The 17,190-nt window shown below is 41.5% G+C and overlaps 1 protein-coding gene across 1 annotated transcript in view; it reads left to right on the forward strand.

Annotated features, from left to right (window-relative positions):
• nmnat3 (nicotinamide nucleotide adenylyltransferase 3) overlaps window positions 1-17,190 on the forward strand; it is a 47,802-nt gene that overhangs the window by 668 nt on the left and 29,944 nt on the right. Inside the window, exons 2-3 of the mRNA XM_061941797.2 lie at window positions 2,859-3,005; window positions 15,775-15,958. Of these exons, the coding sequence (XP_061797781.2) occupies window positions 2,859-3,005; window positions 15,775-15,958 (331 nt within the window). The remainder of the gene's footprint in view (window positions 1-2,858; window positions 3,006-15,774; window positions 15,959-17,190) is intronic.

The following is a 17,190-nucleotide window of genomic DNA, read 5'->3' on the forward strand; positions in this document are numbered from 1 at the left end:
CAAGGGCATTTTTACCACTGTGTTACATGGCCTTTCCTTTTAACAACACATTTTTTGAAGCTTTTCAGGTGCAATTCTTTCCCATTCTTGCTTGATGTACAGCTTAAGTTGTTCAACAGTCCGGGGGTCTCCATTGTCGTATTTTAGGCTTCACATTTTCAATGGGAGACAGGTCTGGACTACAGGCAGGCCAGTCTAGTACCAGCACTATTTTACTATGAAGCCACGCTGTTGTAACACGTGGCTTGGCATTGTCTTGCTGAAATAAGCAGGGGCGTCCATGGTAACGTTGCTTGGTTGGCAATAGGGCTGCAGCTAACGATTATTTTTCTATCGATTAATCTATAGATTATTTTTTTCGATTAATCGGTTAATCTATAGATTATTTTTTTCGATTAATCTATAGATTATTTTTCCTTTTACCGAATTTTTTTATTTTATTTAAAATGAAGAGGAAAAAATAAATGTAGGCCAGTTTTTTCAAAAGGCATGGCTTTTATTTACAAAAAAAAAAAGTATGGCCACTCAGTCAACATTGACAACAACATGACAAAATATTCTGTAACAATGTAAACATTTAAAACTTTTAACATTTAACAAAATTAAAAGTAGCTTATTTGCTTTTTAATGTGCAAATATAAAAGTAAACATCCAGTGCAACTCTTAATATTCTGGAATAGTATAAGCATTTCAAAAGTAAAAGTATTGCTTATTTTGCTTTAAAATGTGCAAAAATAAAGATAAACATCCAATACAAAAAAGTGCAAAACGGAAATATTCTGTAACAAGTGTAAACATTTCAACAAAGTAAAAGTATTGCTTATTTGCTAAAATGTGCAAAAATAAAGCTAAACATCCAATACAAAAAAGTGTACAGTGTAAACACTTCAACAAAAGTAAAAGTATTGCTTATTTTGCTTAATAACACAACAATGATAGTATGATTAAAGTGAAAGTTAATTGTTGGTTTGTACATAGTATATGTAACTGTTAATGTTGTAAAAGGTATTTGCACAACTAATTAACGTTAGCGTTTGTGACACGTCTTGTGCCGTGGGGTTCTTTCAGGACCGACAGACTGAACGCCAGACGGCTTTGCCAGGTTTACAATCTTTTAATTTTACACAAAGTCTTTTCTCTTCCAACTGCGCGGATCGCGCACCTTGGCACGATTGCGGCGTCGCTCCCGGCGCGCCCCGCCTCGCCGCTCGCTCGCCGCCGCCGCCGCCTCTCCACAGCGTTAAAGAGGAGCGCGTCTTTGTAAACACTGAACAGGCACGCCAAACGCGCCTCTCAGAGCGAAACGGTGCTTTAGTTTATGAATTTACAACGCAGATACAAATGACACATTCATGTTTTTGTGTAATAATGACAACGTATACGCACGCGGACGATTGACTTGTTGATGGTGATGGCAAGAACGCTGTCGGGGGTTTTCTTTTCAAATGTTCCTTCATAGCCGTTGTGCTGCTATGATAGGCCATTTCCGCTCGACACAGTGTGCATACAACAACATTATTAGGCCGTTTATTGAAATACTCCCACACTTTTGACGACTTTTGGCGTGCTTTTTTCCCCTCGCTCGCATCGTCTGCTTTGCGCTCCGCCATGACAGTAAAGTAGAGTGACGTAAATATGCGACGCGCCGACGCACAAAAACGGCGTCGACGTATTTACGTAACCGATGACGTCGACTACGTCGACGCGTCGTTTCAGCCTTAGTTGGCAACATATGTTGCTCCAAAACCTGTATGTACCTTTCAGCATTAATGGCACCTTCACAGATGTGTAAGTTACCCATGTCTTGGGCACTAATACACCCCCATACCATCACACATGCTGCCTTTTACACTTTGCGCCTAGAACAATCCGGATGGTTCTTTTCCTCGTTGGTCCGGAGGACACGGCGTCCACAGTTTCCAAAAACAATTTGAAACGGGGACTCGTCAGACCACAGAACACTTTTCCACTTTGCGTCAGTCCATCTTAGATGAGCTCGGGGCCCAGCGAAGCCGGCAGCGTTTCTGGGTGTTGTTGATTAATGGCTTTTGCTTTGCATAGGAGAGTTTTAACATGCACTTACAGATGTAGCGACCAACTGTAGTTAATAACAGTGGTTTTCTGAAGTGTTTCTGAGCCCATGTGGTGATATCCTTTACACACTGATGTCGCTTTTTGATGCAGTACCGCCTGAGGTCTGTAGTATCATCGCTTACGTGCAGTGATTTCTCCAGATTCTCTGAACCTTTTGATATTACAGACCGTAGATGGTGAAATCCCTAAATTCCTTGCAATAGCTGGCTGAGAAATGTTGTTCTTAAACTGTTCGACAATTTGCTCACGCATTTGTTGACAAAGTGGTGACCCCCGCCCCGTCCTTGTTTGTGAATGACTGAGCATTTCATGGAAGCTGCTTTCATACCCAATCATGGCACCCACCTGTTCCCAATTAGCCCGTTCACCTGTGGGATGTTCCAAATAAGTGATTGTTGAGTATTCCTCAACTTTCTCAGTCTTTTTTGCCACTTGTGCCAGCTTTTTTGAAAAATGTTGCAGGCATCAAAATTCAAATGAGCTAATATTTGCAAAAAATAACGTTTTCCTGTTTGAACGTTAAGTGTCTTGTCTTTACAGTCTATTCAATTGAATATAAGTTGAAAATGATTTGTAAATCATTGTATTTTGTTTTTATTTACCATTTACACAACGTGCCAACTTCACTGCTTTTGGGGTTTGTACAAATGTCCACAATCAGGTCAACTGGTAGGCAGATGCACCAATAGGAAGCTACCTTATTCTATCACTTGTGTCTATTGTGTTCAGTTTTCAAACTATTTGTGATTTCTTCTCCTGTCAAGGTTCATTTACCATCCTGAGAGCGGCTCTCACCAAAATGCCTATCCAGCGTGTGCCGCTAGTCTTGTTAGCCTGCGGCTCCTTCAATCCCATCACCAACCAGCATATGAGGCTATTTGAGCTGGCCAGAGACCATCTGCACAGCACAGGTCAGAGGTCATTGGGATGTTTGTTGTCAATCGTGCAACCTGTTTGTGTCACCGATAGGTGGGTTGCATATGACATCATATCCGTTTTTCTCCTTGGCGGCTAAATTGACACGATGGTCAAGCAGCTTGAGCGTAGCATTAAAACAAGTGAGAGTGAGAGGAGAGTTTGAGCAAAAAAATCCGTATTGCTGTTCTGTTCTTGGGTGTTCCAGCCGTTCAAATAGAGAGATGGTAAATAGCTCACATAGAGTCCTAAAAGAAGTGGTTCATAAATATAATAAAGTCAAGAAAAACAAAAGTGCATCGAAAAAAAATGTCTCTTAAACATATCACTTCATCATCTTGTGGAATACAATCAAACCATGCTCGTGTCTGGAGAGATCACTTTGTAAAATGTTTGTTTGAACATTTGATTTGTTTGAGGAACTTTCTGCCATGCAATCCAGTTTATTCTCTACTATATCAGTAGTGTTTGAGAGCAGAACCAAAACGTAAAAATATCACTTCATCATCTTGTGGAATACAATCAAACCATGCTCGTGTCTGGAGAGATCACTTTGTAAAATGTTTGTTTGAACATTTGATTTGTTTGAGGAACTTTCTGCCATGCAATCCAGTTTATTCTCTACTATATCAGTAGTGTTTGAGAGCAGAACCAAAACGTAAAAATATCACTTCATCATCTTGTGGAATACAATCAAACCATGCTCGTGTCTGCAGAGATCACTTTGTAAAATGTTTGTTTGAACATTTGATTTGTTTGAGGAACTTTCTGCCATGCAATCCAGTTTATTCTCTACTATATCAGTAGTGTTTGAGAGCAGAACCAAAACGTAAAAATATCACTTCATCATCTTGTGGAATACAATCAAACCATGCTCGTGTCTGCAGAGTTTACATTGTGAAATGTTTGTTTGAACATTTGATTTGTTTGAGGAACTTTCTGCGATGCAATCCAGTTTATTCTCTACTATATTAGTAGTGTTTGAGAGCAGAGCCAAACGTAAAAATATCACTTCATCATCTTGTGGAACACAATCAAACCATGCTCGTGTCTGCAGAGTTTACTTTGTGAAATGTTTGTTTGAACATTTGATTTGTTTGAGGAACTTTCTGCCATGCAATCCAGTTTATTCTCTACTATATTAGTAGTGTTTGAGAGCAGAGCCAAACGTAAAAATATCACTTCATCATCTTGTGGAACACAATCAAACCATGCTCGTGTCTGCAGAGTTTACTTTGTGAAATGTTTGTTTGAACATTTGATTTGTTGGAGGAACTTTCTGCCATGCAATCCAGTTTAGTCTCTACTATATCAGTAGTGTTTGAGAGCAGAACCAAAACGTAAAAATATCACTTCATCATCTTGTGGAATACAATCAAACCATGCTCGTGTCTGCAGAGTTTACTTTGTGAAATGTTTGTTTGAACATTTGATTTGTTTGAGGAACTTTCTGCCATGCAATCCAGTTTAGTCTCTACTATATTAGTAGTGTTTGAGAGCAGAGCCAAACGTAAAAATAACACTTCATCATCTTGTGGAATACAATCAAACCATGCTCGTGTCTGCAGAGATCACTTTGTAAAATGTTTGTTTGAACATTTGATTTGTTTGAGGATCTTTCTGTGATGCAATCCAGTTTATTCTCTACTATATCAGTAGTGTTTGAGAGCAGAACCAAAACGTAAAAATATCACTTCACCATCTTGTGGAATACAATCAAACCATGCTCGTGTCTGCAGAGTTTACTTTGTAAAATGTTTGTTTGAACATTTGATTTGTTTGAGGAACTTTCTGCCATGCAATCCAGTTTAGTCTCTACTATATTAGTAGTGTTTGAGAGCAGAGCCAAACGTAAAAATTACACTCCGTCATCTTGTGGAATACAATCAAACCATGCTCGTGTCTGCAGAGTTTACTTTGTGAAATGTTTGTTTGAACATTTGATTTGTTTGAGGAACTTTCTGCGATGCAATCCAGTTTATTCTCTACTATATTAGTAGTGTTTGAGAGCAGAGCCAAACGTAAAAATAACACTTCATCATCTTGTGGAATACAATCAAACCATGCTCGTGTCTGCAGAGATCATTTTGTAAAATGTTTCTTTGAACATTTGATTTGTTTGAGGAACTTTCTGCCATGCAATCCAGTTTAGTCTCTACTATATTAGTAGTGTTTGAGAGCAGAGCCAAACGTAAAAATAACACTTCATCATCTTGTGGAATACAATCAAACCATGCTTTTGTCTGCAGAGATCACTTTGTAAAATGTTTCTTTGAACATTTGATTTGTTTGAGGAACTTTCTGCCATGCAATCCAGTTTATTCTCTACTATATCAGTAGTGTTTGAGAGCAGAACCAAAACGTAAAAATATCACTTCATCATCTTGTGGAATACAATCAAACCATGCTCGTGTCTGCAGAGATCACTTTGTAAAATGTTTGTTTGAACATTTGATTTGTTTGAGGAACTTTCTGTGATGCAATCCAGTTTATTCTCTACTATATCAGTAGTGTTTGAGAGCAGAACCAAAACGTAAAAATATCACTTCATCATCTTGTGGAATACAATCAAACCATGCTCGTGTCTGCAGAGTTTACTTTGTAAAATGTTTGTTTGAACATTTGATTTGTTTGAGGAACTTTCTGCCATGCAATCCAGTTTATTCTCTACTATATTAGTAGTGTTTGAGAGCAGAGCCAAACGTAAAAATAACACTTCATCATCTTGTGGAATACAATCAAACCATGCTCGTGTCTGCAGAGTTTACTTTGTGAAATGTTTGTTTGAACATTTGATTTGTTTGAGGAACTTTCTGCCATGCAATCCAGTTTATTCTCTACTATATTAGTAGTGTTTGAGAGCAAAGCCAAACGTAAAAATAACACTTCATCATCTTGTGGAATACAATCAAACCATGCTCGTGTCTGCAGAGATCACTTTGTAAAATGTTTCTTTGAACATTTGATTTGTTGAGGAACTTTCTGCCATGCAATCCAGTTTATTCTCTACTATATTAGTAGTGTTTGAGAGCAGAACCAAACGTAAAAATATCACTTCATCATCTTGTGGAACACAATCGGACCATGCTCGTGTCTGCAGAGATCACTTTATAAAATGTTTCTTTGAACATTTGATTTGTTTGAGGAACTTTCTGCCATGCAATCCAGTTTATTCTCTACTATATCAGTAGTGTTTGAGAGCAGAACCAAAACGTAAAAATATCACTTCATCATCTTGTGGAATACAATCAAACCATGCTCGTGTCTGCAGAGTTTACTTTGTGAAATGTTTGTTTGAACATTTGATTTGTTTGAGGAACTTTCTGCCATGCAATCCAGTTTAGTCTCTACTATATTAGTAGTGTTTGAGAGCAGAGCCAAACGTAAAAATAACACTCCATCATCTTGTGGAATACAATCAAACCATGCTCGTGTCTGCAGAGTTTACTTTGTAAAATGTTTGTTTGAACATTTGATTTGTTTGAGGAACTTTCTGCGATGCAATCCAGTTTATTCTCTACTATATTAGTAGTGTTTGAGAGCAGAGCCAAACGTAAAAATAACACTTCATCATCTTGTGGAATACAATCAAACCATGCTCGTGTCTGCAGAGATCATTTTGTAAAATGTTTCTTTGAACATTTGATTTGTTTGAGGAACTTTCTGCCATGCAATCCAGTTTAGTCTCTACTATATTAGTAGTGTTTGAGAGCAGAGCCAAACGTAAAAATAACACTTCATCATCTTGTGGAATACAATCAAACCATGCTTTTGTCTGCAGAGATCACTTTGTAAAATGTTTCTTTGAACATTTGATTTGTTTGAGGAACTTTCTGCCATGCAATCCAGTTTATTCTCTACTATATCAGTAGTGTTTGAGAGCAGAACCAAAACGTAAAAATATCACTTCATCATCTTGTGGAATACAATCAAACCATGCTCGTGTCTGCAGAGATCACTCTGTAAAATGTTTGTTTGAACATTTGATTTGTTTGAGGAACTTTCTGTGATGCAATCCAGTTTATTCTCTACTATATCAGTAGTGTTTGAGAGCAGAACCAAAACGTAAAAATATCACTTCATCATCTTGTGGAATACAATCAAACCATGCTCGTGTCTGCAGAGTTTACTTTGTAAAATGTTTGTTTGAACATTTGATTTGTTTGAGGAACTTTCTGCGATGCAATCCAGTTTATTCTCTACTATATTAGTAGTGTTTGAGAGCAGAGCCAAACGTAAAAATAACACTTCATCATCTTGTGGAATACAATCAAACCATGCTCGTGTCTGCAGAGATCACTTTGTAAAATGTTTCTTTGAACATTTGATTTGTTGAGGAACTTTCTGCCATGCAATCCAGTTTATTCTCTACTATATTAGTAGTGTTTGAGAGCAGAACCAAACGTAAAAATATCACTTCATCATCTTGTGGAACACAATCAAACCATGCTCGTGTCTGCAGAGTTTACTTTGTGAAATGTTTGTTTGAACATTTGATTTGTTTGAGGAACTTTCTGCCATGCAATCCAGTTTATTCTCTACTATATTAGTAGTGTTTGAGAGCAAAGCCAAATGTAAAAATAACACTTCATCATCTTGTGGAATACAATCAAACCATGCTCGTGTCTGCAGAGATCACTTTGTAAAATGTTTCTTTGAACATTTGATTTGTTGAGGAACTTTCTGCCATGCAATCCAGTTTATTCTCTACTATATTAGTAGTGTTTGAGAGCAGAACCAAACGTAAAAATATCACTTCATCATCTTGTGGAACACAATCAAACCATGCTCGTGTCTGCAGAGTTTACTTTGTGAAATGTTTGTTTGAACATTTGATTTGTTTGAGGAACTTTCTGCCATGCAATCCAGTTTATTCTCTACTATATTAGTAGTGTTTGAGAGCAGAGCCAAACGTAAAAATAACACTTCATCTTCTTGTGGAATACAATCAAACCATGCTCGTGTCTGCAGAGATCACTTTGTAAAATGTTTCTTTGAACATTTGATTTGTTGAGGAACTTTCTGCCATGCAATCCAGTTTATTCTCTACTATATTAGTAGTGTTTGAGAGCAGAACCAAACGTAAAAATATCACTTCATCATCTTGTGGAACACAATCAAACCATGCTCGTGTCTGCAGAGTTTACTTTGTGAAATGTTTGTTTGAACATTTGATTTGTTTGAGGAACTTTCTGCCATGCAATCCAGTTTAGTCTCTACTATATCAGTAGTGTTTGAGAGCAGAACCAAACGTAAAAATAACACTTCATCATCTTGTGGAATACAATCAAACCATGCTCGTGTCTGCAGAGATCATTTTGTGAAATGTTTGTTTGAACATTTGATTTGTTTGAGGAACTTTCTGCCATGCAATCCAGTTTATTCTCTACTATATCAGTAGTGTTTGAGAGCAGAGCCAAACATAAAAATAACACTTCATCATCTTGTGGAATACAATCAAACCATGCTCGTGTCTGCAGAGTTTACTTTGTGAAATGTTTGTTTGAACATTTGATTTGTTTGAGGAACTTTCTGCGATGCAATCCAGTTTATTCTCTATTATATTAGTAGTGTTTGAGAGCAGAGCCAATCGTAAAAATAACACTCCATCATCTTGTGGAATACAATCAAACCATGCTCGTGTCTGCAGAGATCACTTTGTAAAATGTTTGTTTGAACATTTGATTTGTTTGAGGAACTTTATGCGGTGCAATCCAGTTTATTCTCTACTATATCAGTAGTGTTTGAGAGCAGAACCAAAACGTAAAAATATCACTTCATCATCTTGTGGAATACAATCAAACCATGCTCGTGTCTGCAGAGTTTACTTTGTAAAATGTTTGTTTGAACATTTGATTTGTTTGAGGAACTTTCTGCGATGCAATCCAGTTTATTCTCTACTATATTAGTAGTGTTTGAGAGCAGAGCCAAACGTAAAAATAACACTTAATCATCTTGTGGAATACAATCAAACCATGCTCGTGTCTGCAGAGATCACTTTGTAAAATGTTTGTTTGAACATTTGATTTGTTTGAGGAACTTTCTGTGATGCAATCCTGTTTATTCTCTACTATATCAGTAGTGTTTGAGAGCAGAACCAAAACGTAAAAATATCACTTCATCATCTTGTGGAATACAATCAAACCATGCTCGTGTCTGCAGAGATCACTTTGTAAAATGTTTGTTTGAACATTTGATTTCTTTGAGGAACTTTATGCGGTGCAATCCAGTTTATTCTCTACTATATTAGTGCTGTTTGAGAGCAGAACCAAACGTAAAAATCTCACTTCATCATCTCGTGGAATACAATCGCACCATGCTCGTGTCTGCAGAGATCACTTTGTAAAATGTTTGTTTGAACATTTGATTTATTTGAGGAACTTTTTGCGATGCAATCCAGTTTATTCTCAACTATATTAGTAGTGTTTGAGAGCAGAGCCAAGCGTAAAAATAACACTTCATCATCTTGTGGAATACAATCGCACCATGCTCGTGTCTGCAGAGATCACTTTGTAAAATGTTTGTTTGAACATTTGATTTGTTTGAGGAACTTTCTGTGATGCAATCCAGTTTATTCTCAACTATATTAGTAGTGTTTGATAGCAAAAAATAAACGTAGGAAAAGGACAAGAGATCGCTGTGGAGGGGGGCGTGGCCTGCGGGCCTGCCGCGGAACGGGGTGTTGCCAGGACCGGCCTCGAAGACAGCGACAGGTGCGTAGATGGCCCAGGTGGGCCTTGTTATCTAATCACCTGTCGCCTTTATTAGCAGCAGCCGTGATGAGACGAGTAGTTGGGGATGGAGGTGCTGCTGAGCGGACGCAGCACCTCCAACCCAGCAGCACTTTGCTGAAAAGCAAAGGCCTCTGCACCTTTTTATGAAAATAAAACAAGTGTTATATCCTGAAATTCCTGGCTCTCCTGGCAGTGTGTGGTGGTCCGAAGAACCCACTAGAGGGCAACCTCTACATTTGGTGCCCAACAAGCCAGGAATTTCAGGGTATAACGTCATGTTAAGTCCTAGTAATAAATATTTTGATTGTTGTTCCAATCCACCGTATTTTCTTTGTCCATTTTCATAACAAAAACTAAAAAGTATATTTATCGTAATCGCTTATATATATTTGCCTCTGAACCTGTTAAAATATGCCCAAATCTGCACGGATTCAGTTATATAAACAGTAGGCTAATGGGACCCGAGACCAGTGTTTTTCAACCTTTTTTGAGCCAAGGCACATTTTTAGCGTTGAAAAAATCCTGAGGCACACCACCAGCAGAAATCATTAAAAAACGAAACTCAGTTGACAGTAAAAAGTCGTCGTCGCAATTGTTGGATATGACTTTAAAGCATAACCACTATAGCTCTTGTCTCAAAGTAGGTGTACTGTCATGACCTGTCACATCTGACTAATTTGGAGTTTTTTGCTGTTTTCCTGTGTGTAGTGTTTGAGTTCTTGTCTTGCGCTCCTATTTTGGTGGCTTTTTCTCTTTTTTTTTTGGTATTTTCCTGTAGCAGTTTCATGTCTTCCTTTGAGCGATATTTCCCGCATCTACTTTGTTTTAGCAATCAAGAATATTTCAGTTGTTTTTATACTTCTTTGTGGGGACATCATTGATTGTCATGTCATGTTCGGATGTACATTGTGGACGCCGTCTTTGCTCCACAGTAAGTCTTTGCTGTCGTCCAGCATTCTGTTTTTGCTTACTTTGTAGCCAGTTCAGTTTTAGTTTCGTTCTGAATAGCCTTCCCTAAGCTTCAATGCCTTTTCTTAGGGGCACTCACCTTTTGTTTATTTTTGGTTTCAGCATTAGACACCTTTTTACCTGCACACTGCCTCCCGCTGTTTCTGACATCTACAAAGCAATTAGCTACCTGCTGCCACCTACTGATATGGAAGAGTATTACACGGTTACTCTGCCGAGCTCTAGACAGCACCGACACTCAACAACAACACATCATTTGCAGACTATAATTACTGCTTTGCAAAACATCTTTTTAACCCAAATAGGTGAAATTAGATCATCTCCCACAGCACACCAGACTGTATCTCACGGCACAGTGGTTGAAAAACACTGCCCCAGACCAGGGGTCGGCAACCTTTACCGGTCAAAGAGCCATTTTGACCAGTTTCACAAATTATAGAAAACAATGGGAGCCACAAAAATGTTTGAAATTTTAAATGAAATAACACTGCTTATAAAAAATTTTTTTGCTTTGTGCTATGTATAAACCAGGGGTCTCAGACACGCTGCCCACACCTTTATATGGAATTTTTAAGTTGGTGCGGCACGCGGGTTTTGAATGAAAAGCGCTTGTCAGTGTCATGCGTGCCGTGATGGTACAGCATATAGCACCCACTACAACCAGCGTGCCTGATCAGCCACATGTTGTATGCGGCTTCCGCTTGCTCACGCAGGTGATAGCAAGGCATACTTGCTCAACAACCACACAGGTTACACTGACGGCGGCGGTATAAAAAAAACTTTAACACTCTTACTAATAATGCGCCACACTGTGAACCCACACCAAACAAGAATGACAAACACATTTCGGGAGAACATCTGCACCGTAACACAACATAAACACAACAGGACAAATACCCAGAATCCCATGCAGCCCTAACTCTTCCGGGATACATTATACACCCCCGCTACCAAACCCCGCCCACCTCAACCGACGCACAGAGGGGGAGGGCTTGATGTGTGAGTGAGCAGGCTTGGGGTGGGGGCGGGGTTTGGTGGTAGCAGGGGTGTATAATGTAGCCCGGAAGAGTCAGGGCTGCATGGGATTCTGGGTGTTTGTTCTGTTGTGTTTATGTTGTGTTAAGGTGCAGATGTTCTCCCGAAATGTGTTTGTCATTCTTGTTTGGTTTTGGTTCAAAGTGTGGCGCATTATTAGTAAGAGTGTTAAAGTTGTTTTATATGGTCACCGTCAGTGTAACGTGTGTGGCTGTTGACCAAGTATGCATTGCTGTCACGTACGTGTGCAAGCAGAAGATGTGTATTGTATAACAAGTGTTGGGCTGGCACGCTGTCAAAACAGATTGTAGAGGGCGTCAAATGTTGTATCATCACGTCACGCCATTATAGCTTTAAAGGTGAAAATCGGTGAATATTAATCCCGGGAGTTTTCTGCGAGAGGCACTGAAATCCGGAAGTCTCACGGGAAAATTGGGGGGTTCATCAAGTAAGCTGCTGAGCCGCATCAGAGTGATCAAAGAGCCGCATGCGGCTCCGGAGCCGCGGGTTGCCGACCCCTGCCCTAGACCATCGCCTGAAACCCAGAAGTGCCTGCATGTGCCTCTAGGTCCCGTGATTGCAACCCACCTATTGACTTTGTATGCTAACAGGTAACAAACAGATTCATGCCTTACATACTGTACAGGTGAAACTCAAAATGATTTAAATATCATACAAAAATCCATTCATCACCTTCAAATGTGATATAAACTCCATCCATCCATCCATCCATCTTCTTCCGCTTATCCGAGGTCGGGTCGCGGGGGCAGCAGCTTAAGCAGGGAAGCCCAGACTTCCCTCTCCCCAGCCACTTCGTCCAGCTCCTCCTGGGGGATCCCGAGGCGTTCCCAGGCCAGCCGGGAGAGATAGTCTTCCCAGCGTGTCCTGGGTCTTCCCCGTGGCCTCCTACCGGTCGGACGTGCCCGAAACACCTTCCTAGGGAGGCGTTTGGGTGGCATCCTGACCAGATGCCCGAACCACCTCATCTGGCTCCTCTCCATGTGGAGGAGCAGCGGCTTTACTTTAAGCTCCCCCCGAATGGCAGAGCTTCTCACCCTATCTCTAAGGGAGAGCCCCGCCACTCGGCAGAGGAAACTCATTTCGGCCGCTTGTACCCGTGATCTTGTCCTTTCGGTCATGACCCAAAGCTCATGACCATAGGTGAGGATGGGAACGTAGATCGACCGGTAAATCGAGAGCTTTGCCTTCCGGCTCAGCTCCTTCTTCACCACAACGGATCGATACAGTGTCCGCATTACTGAAGACGCCGCACCGATCCGCCTGTCGATCTCACCATCCACTCTTCCCACACTCGTGAACAAGACTCCGAGGTACTTGAACTCTTCCACTTGGGGCAAGATCTCCTCCCCAACCCGGAGATGGCACTCCACCCTTTTCCGGGAGAGAACCATGGACTCGGACTTGGAGGTGCTGATTCTCATCCCAGTCGCTTCACACTCGGCTGCGAACCGATCCAGTGAGAGCTGAAGATCTTGGCCGGAGGAAGCCATCAGGACCACATCATCTGCAAATAGCAGAGACCTAATCCTGCAGCCACCAAACCCTCAACGCCCTGACTGCGCCTAGAAATTCTGTCCATAAAAGTTATGAACAGAATCGGTGACAAAGGGCAGCCTTGGCGGAGTCCAACCCTCACTGGAAACGGGTCCGACTTACTGCCGGCAATGCGGACCAAGCTCTGACACTGATCATACAGGGAGCGAACTGCCACAATAAGACAGTCCGTTACCCCATACTCTCTGAGCACTCCCCACAGGACTTCCCGGGGTACACGGTCGAATGCCTTCTCCAAGTCCACAAAGCACATGTAGACTGGTTGGGCAAACTCCCATGCACCCTCAAGGACCCTGCCGAGAGTATAGAGCTGGTCCACAGTTCCACGACCAGGACGAAAACCACACTGTTCCTCCTGAATCCGAGGTATAAACTAGATATAAACTCATCACATGCAAAGTAAGAAATGTCTAGCCTTTATTTTAATAATCATGACTTACTGTTTTTGAAAATCCCACATTTTCAGTTGAATGGTTTTGATAAGCTGTGAGTCATCATCATCAGGATGATATTTGGAGCAAAGTGCTCTGCGCCCTTAAAAAAAAAAACTTGGATGGAACTTTAGATAAAACTGAGGTAATTAGTTAGTATTGCAGCGACAAACTTACTTATTATCGGCGCACGTCAAGTTTAAAATAGCATCTTCAGGCGAAACATGACGGAGTATGGCGTCGCCAGCAAGAATGCTACATGGACAGTAAACAGAGGACAACAAACTATGCTGGCTGAGGTTATCTGTGTTTACTACAGATAAATTAAACAATGCCTTTTTGAAACGTACAGCCACTATATGTAGGCCACTTAACAAAAAGAGATCAGCGCTGTCATCTGAAAAGGTAAATAAGCTTGTTTGTTTAACCCTTGTGTGGTGTTTGGGTCTGTGGGACCCGTTTTCATTTTTTATTATAAATTTTAAAAAAATGATACAATTAATTAATTTTTCAAACTGAGACTCACTGACTTGGGCTCATTTTCTGTGAAGAACATATATCAGAATACATATTTAATGACCACACACACCATACACCCCCCTACACATTTCTATTACCGTATTTTCCGCACCATAAGGCGCCCTGGGTTATAAGCCGCGCCTTCAATGAACGGCATATTTCAAAACTTTGTCCACCTATAAGCCGCCCCGTGTTGTAAGCCGCATCTAACTGCGCTAAAGGAATGTCAAAAAAACAGTCAGATAGGTCAGTCAAACTTTAATAATATATTAAAAACCAGCGTGATGTGGGCGCGCATGGAGTCGTATATCAACATGGACGGAGCTGCGTGAAAAAATCCACCCGGCCTCTTCGCATAAACTTACCTTAACCACTCGCTCATCTTTTCTTCATCCATCCATCCCTTCGAGTTAGCTTTTATGATGACGCCGGCTGGAAAGGTCTCTTTTGGCAAGGTCTTCCTTTTGAATATCACCATGGGTGGAAGTTTCTGGCCATTAACATGGCAAGCTAGAACCACAGTGAAGGATGACTTCTCATTCCCTGTGGTGCGAATATTCACCGTACGTGCTCCCGTTGTATCCACAGTGCGGTTCACAGGAATATCAAAAGTCAGTGGAACCTCGTCCATGTTGATAATGTTCTCTGGCCGGATCTTTTTTTCAGCTATCTTGTTTTTACAATATGCACGGAAAGTAGCCAGCTTTTCTTGAAAGTCTTTAGGCAGTTGCTGTGAAATAGTAGTCCGTGTGCGGATGGAGAGATTGCGTCTTTTCATGAACCGGAAACCTGTCGCTTAGTAGGAGCCATTTTGTGGTCTTTACAGATGTAAACACACAAAGGAAATGAAACGTAATATCCGCGCGCTTCTTCTTCTTCTACGCGGGCGGGTGGTTGCTTACAGTAGAAGAAGAAGCGCTTCCTGTTCTATGGGGGCGGGTGCTTACCTTGGCGTAGAAGAAGAAGCACTTCCTCTTCTACGGGGAAAAAAGATGGCGGCTGTTTACCGTAGTTGCGAGACCGAAACTTTATGAAAATGAATCTTAATATTAATCCATATATAAAGCGCACCGGGTTATAAGCCGCACTGTCAGCTTTTGAGTAAATTTGTGGTTTTTAGGTGCGGCTAATAGTGCGGAAAATACGGTATGTGTTGTGATTGCTTAGCAACTCAGTTTAACTGTTGAAATTGACACAAAATACCTTGGTTAAGTATATTGATATCTTCATGTTTCACTCATGGAGCACGAGGGAGCAGCATCTTCCCTGGAAGTTGGAGTGTTTGCAACAACAATATAATATCTAAACTTTTCAACCACAATGACCGTGATCAGTGTCTCAGTTCATTTAGTCACGTTAATACACTTACTTGTATGACAACGCACAGTAACACCGTCGGCATTACCAACTTTGAAATAACAAGATATGTACTCTAAATACATTCCGCGTCGGCGTCAACTCTCCTGACCTAGAAAAACTGAATGAATATTCTCTCCCTCCAGGCCAGTACCAGGTGGTGGGTGGCATCGTGTCTCCTGTGAGTGACAGCTACGGGAAGCAAGGCCTGGCGCTGGCAAAGCACAGGATTGCTATGGCGAGGATCGCGCTGCAGAGCTCAAACTGGGTCACCGTCGACGAATGGGAGAGCCAGCAGCCTGACTGGACTGAAACGGTGGTCACCATGAGGTACTAAACGGAAAGATCAGAATTTGACGTTTTTAATTTTTTACTTGCAACAATTGTTAACAACAGTTGGATTATTTAGAGAGTTGGGTTAGGGTTATCATGTTAATGTAATGATGTTGTCACCATCATAAGCTGATACCATTTAAAAATGACATATTTGTTAGCTCGTTATTATAACACATATGTGTTATCTACACCAAAACTAATCTATTTATTTAACTTCTTCAACTTCTTCTTCTCTAGTGTCAGGTTCAAACACTGATGACGTCTATTAAACAAGACAAGAAGCAAGGAATTAAACAGAGACAGAATTCAATTTGGCTCAATTGAGGAGAAACGTCTTGACTGTACTCTTTGTACAGTAGAGATGCGCGGTTTGCGGGCACAACCGCGGAGTCCGCGGATTATCCGCGGATCGGGCGGATGAAATTAAAAAAAAATTAGATTTTATCCGCGGGTCGGGTCGGGTCGGGCGGTTAAAATTAAAAAAAATTAGATTTTAAATAGATTCAGGCGGGTGGCAGTTAAACCAATTCGGAAATATATATACATAGTTAAATGTTGTTACCCACATACGAAAAACGAGCAGGCACCTGCAGCATATGCCACAACAGAAGAAGAAAAAAAAAGAAAAGAGATGGACACTTTTACGGAGCGGAGAAGGGACGCCTCGCCGGGGTCCGGGACCGAGGCCCCTTCCCCCGAGAGGGCCCCACCGGGAGCCGTAGCTAAGGCGATTCGCGAGAAGGGCCCGACGCACGTCCAGGGTCACCACCGCGCCCACCGCACCGACACCCCGCCTCGTCCGCCTTCGCCGCGGCCGGCGTCACGCGCAGCAGGTAAGCAGCTTACCTGCCCGCCACCCCCGTGGCCGGGGGCGCGTAACAGGGGTCACTCCGCGCGCAGTGCGCTCACGAAAGGGGTGGGGCTCACCCTGGTTGATATAGACAGCAGGACGGTAGCCATGGAAGTCGGAACCCGCTAAGGAGTGTGTAACAACCCACCTGCCGAATCAACTAGCCCTGAAAATGGATGGCGCTGGAGCGTCGGGCCCATACCGGCCGTCGCCGGCAGCGAGACGCGCTTGGAGGTGCGCTCAGCGCGGCTCCCATATGATTGCGCACTGGTGTGCGTCTGGGTCGTGACAGCGTGGCACGCGAATGTCTGTGCTGCATTGGATCAGTCTCCTTTCTTTAACAGGCAAAAGCTTTATAACCTCACTAATGCCTTGC

The sequence above is a fragment of the Nerophis lumbriciformis genome, linkage group LG03 (assembly GCF_033978685.3).
Source record: "Nerophis lumbriciformis linkage group LG03, RoL_Nlum_v2.1, whole genome shotgun sequence".
NCBI lineage: Eukaryota > Metazoa > Chordata > Actinopteri > Syngnathiformes > Syngnathidae > Nerophis > Nerophis lumbriciformis.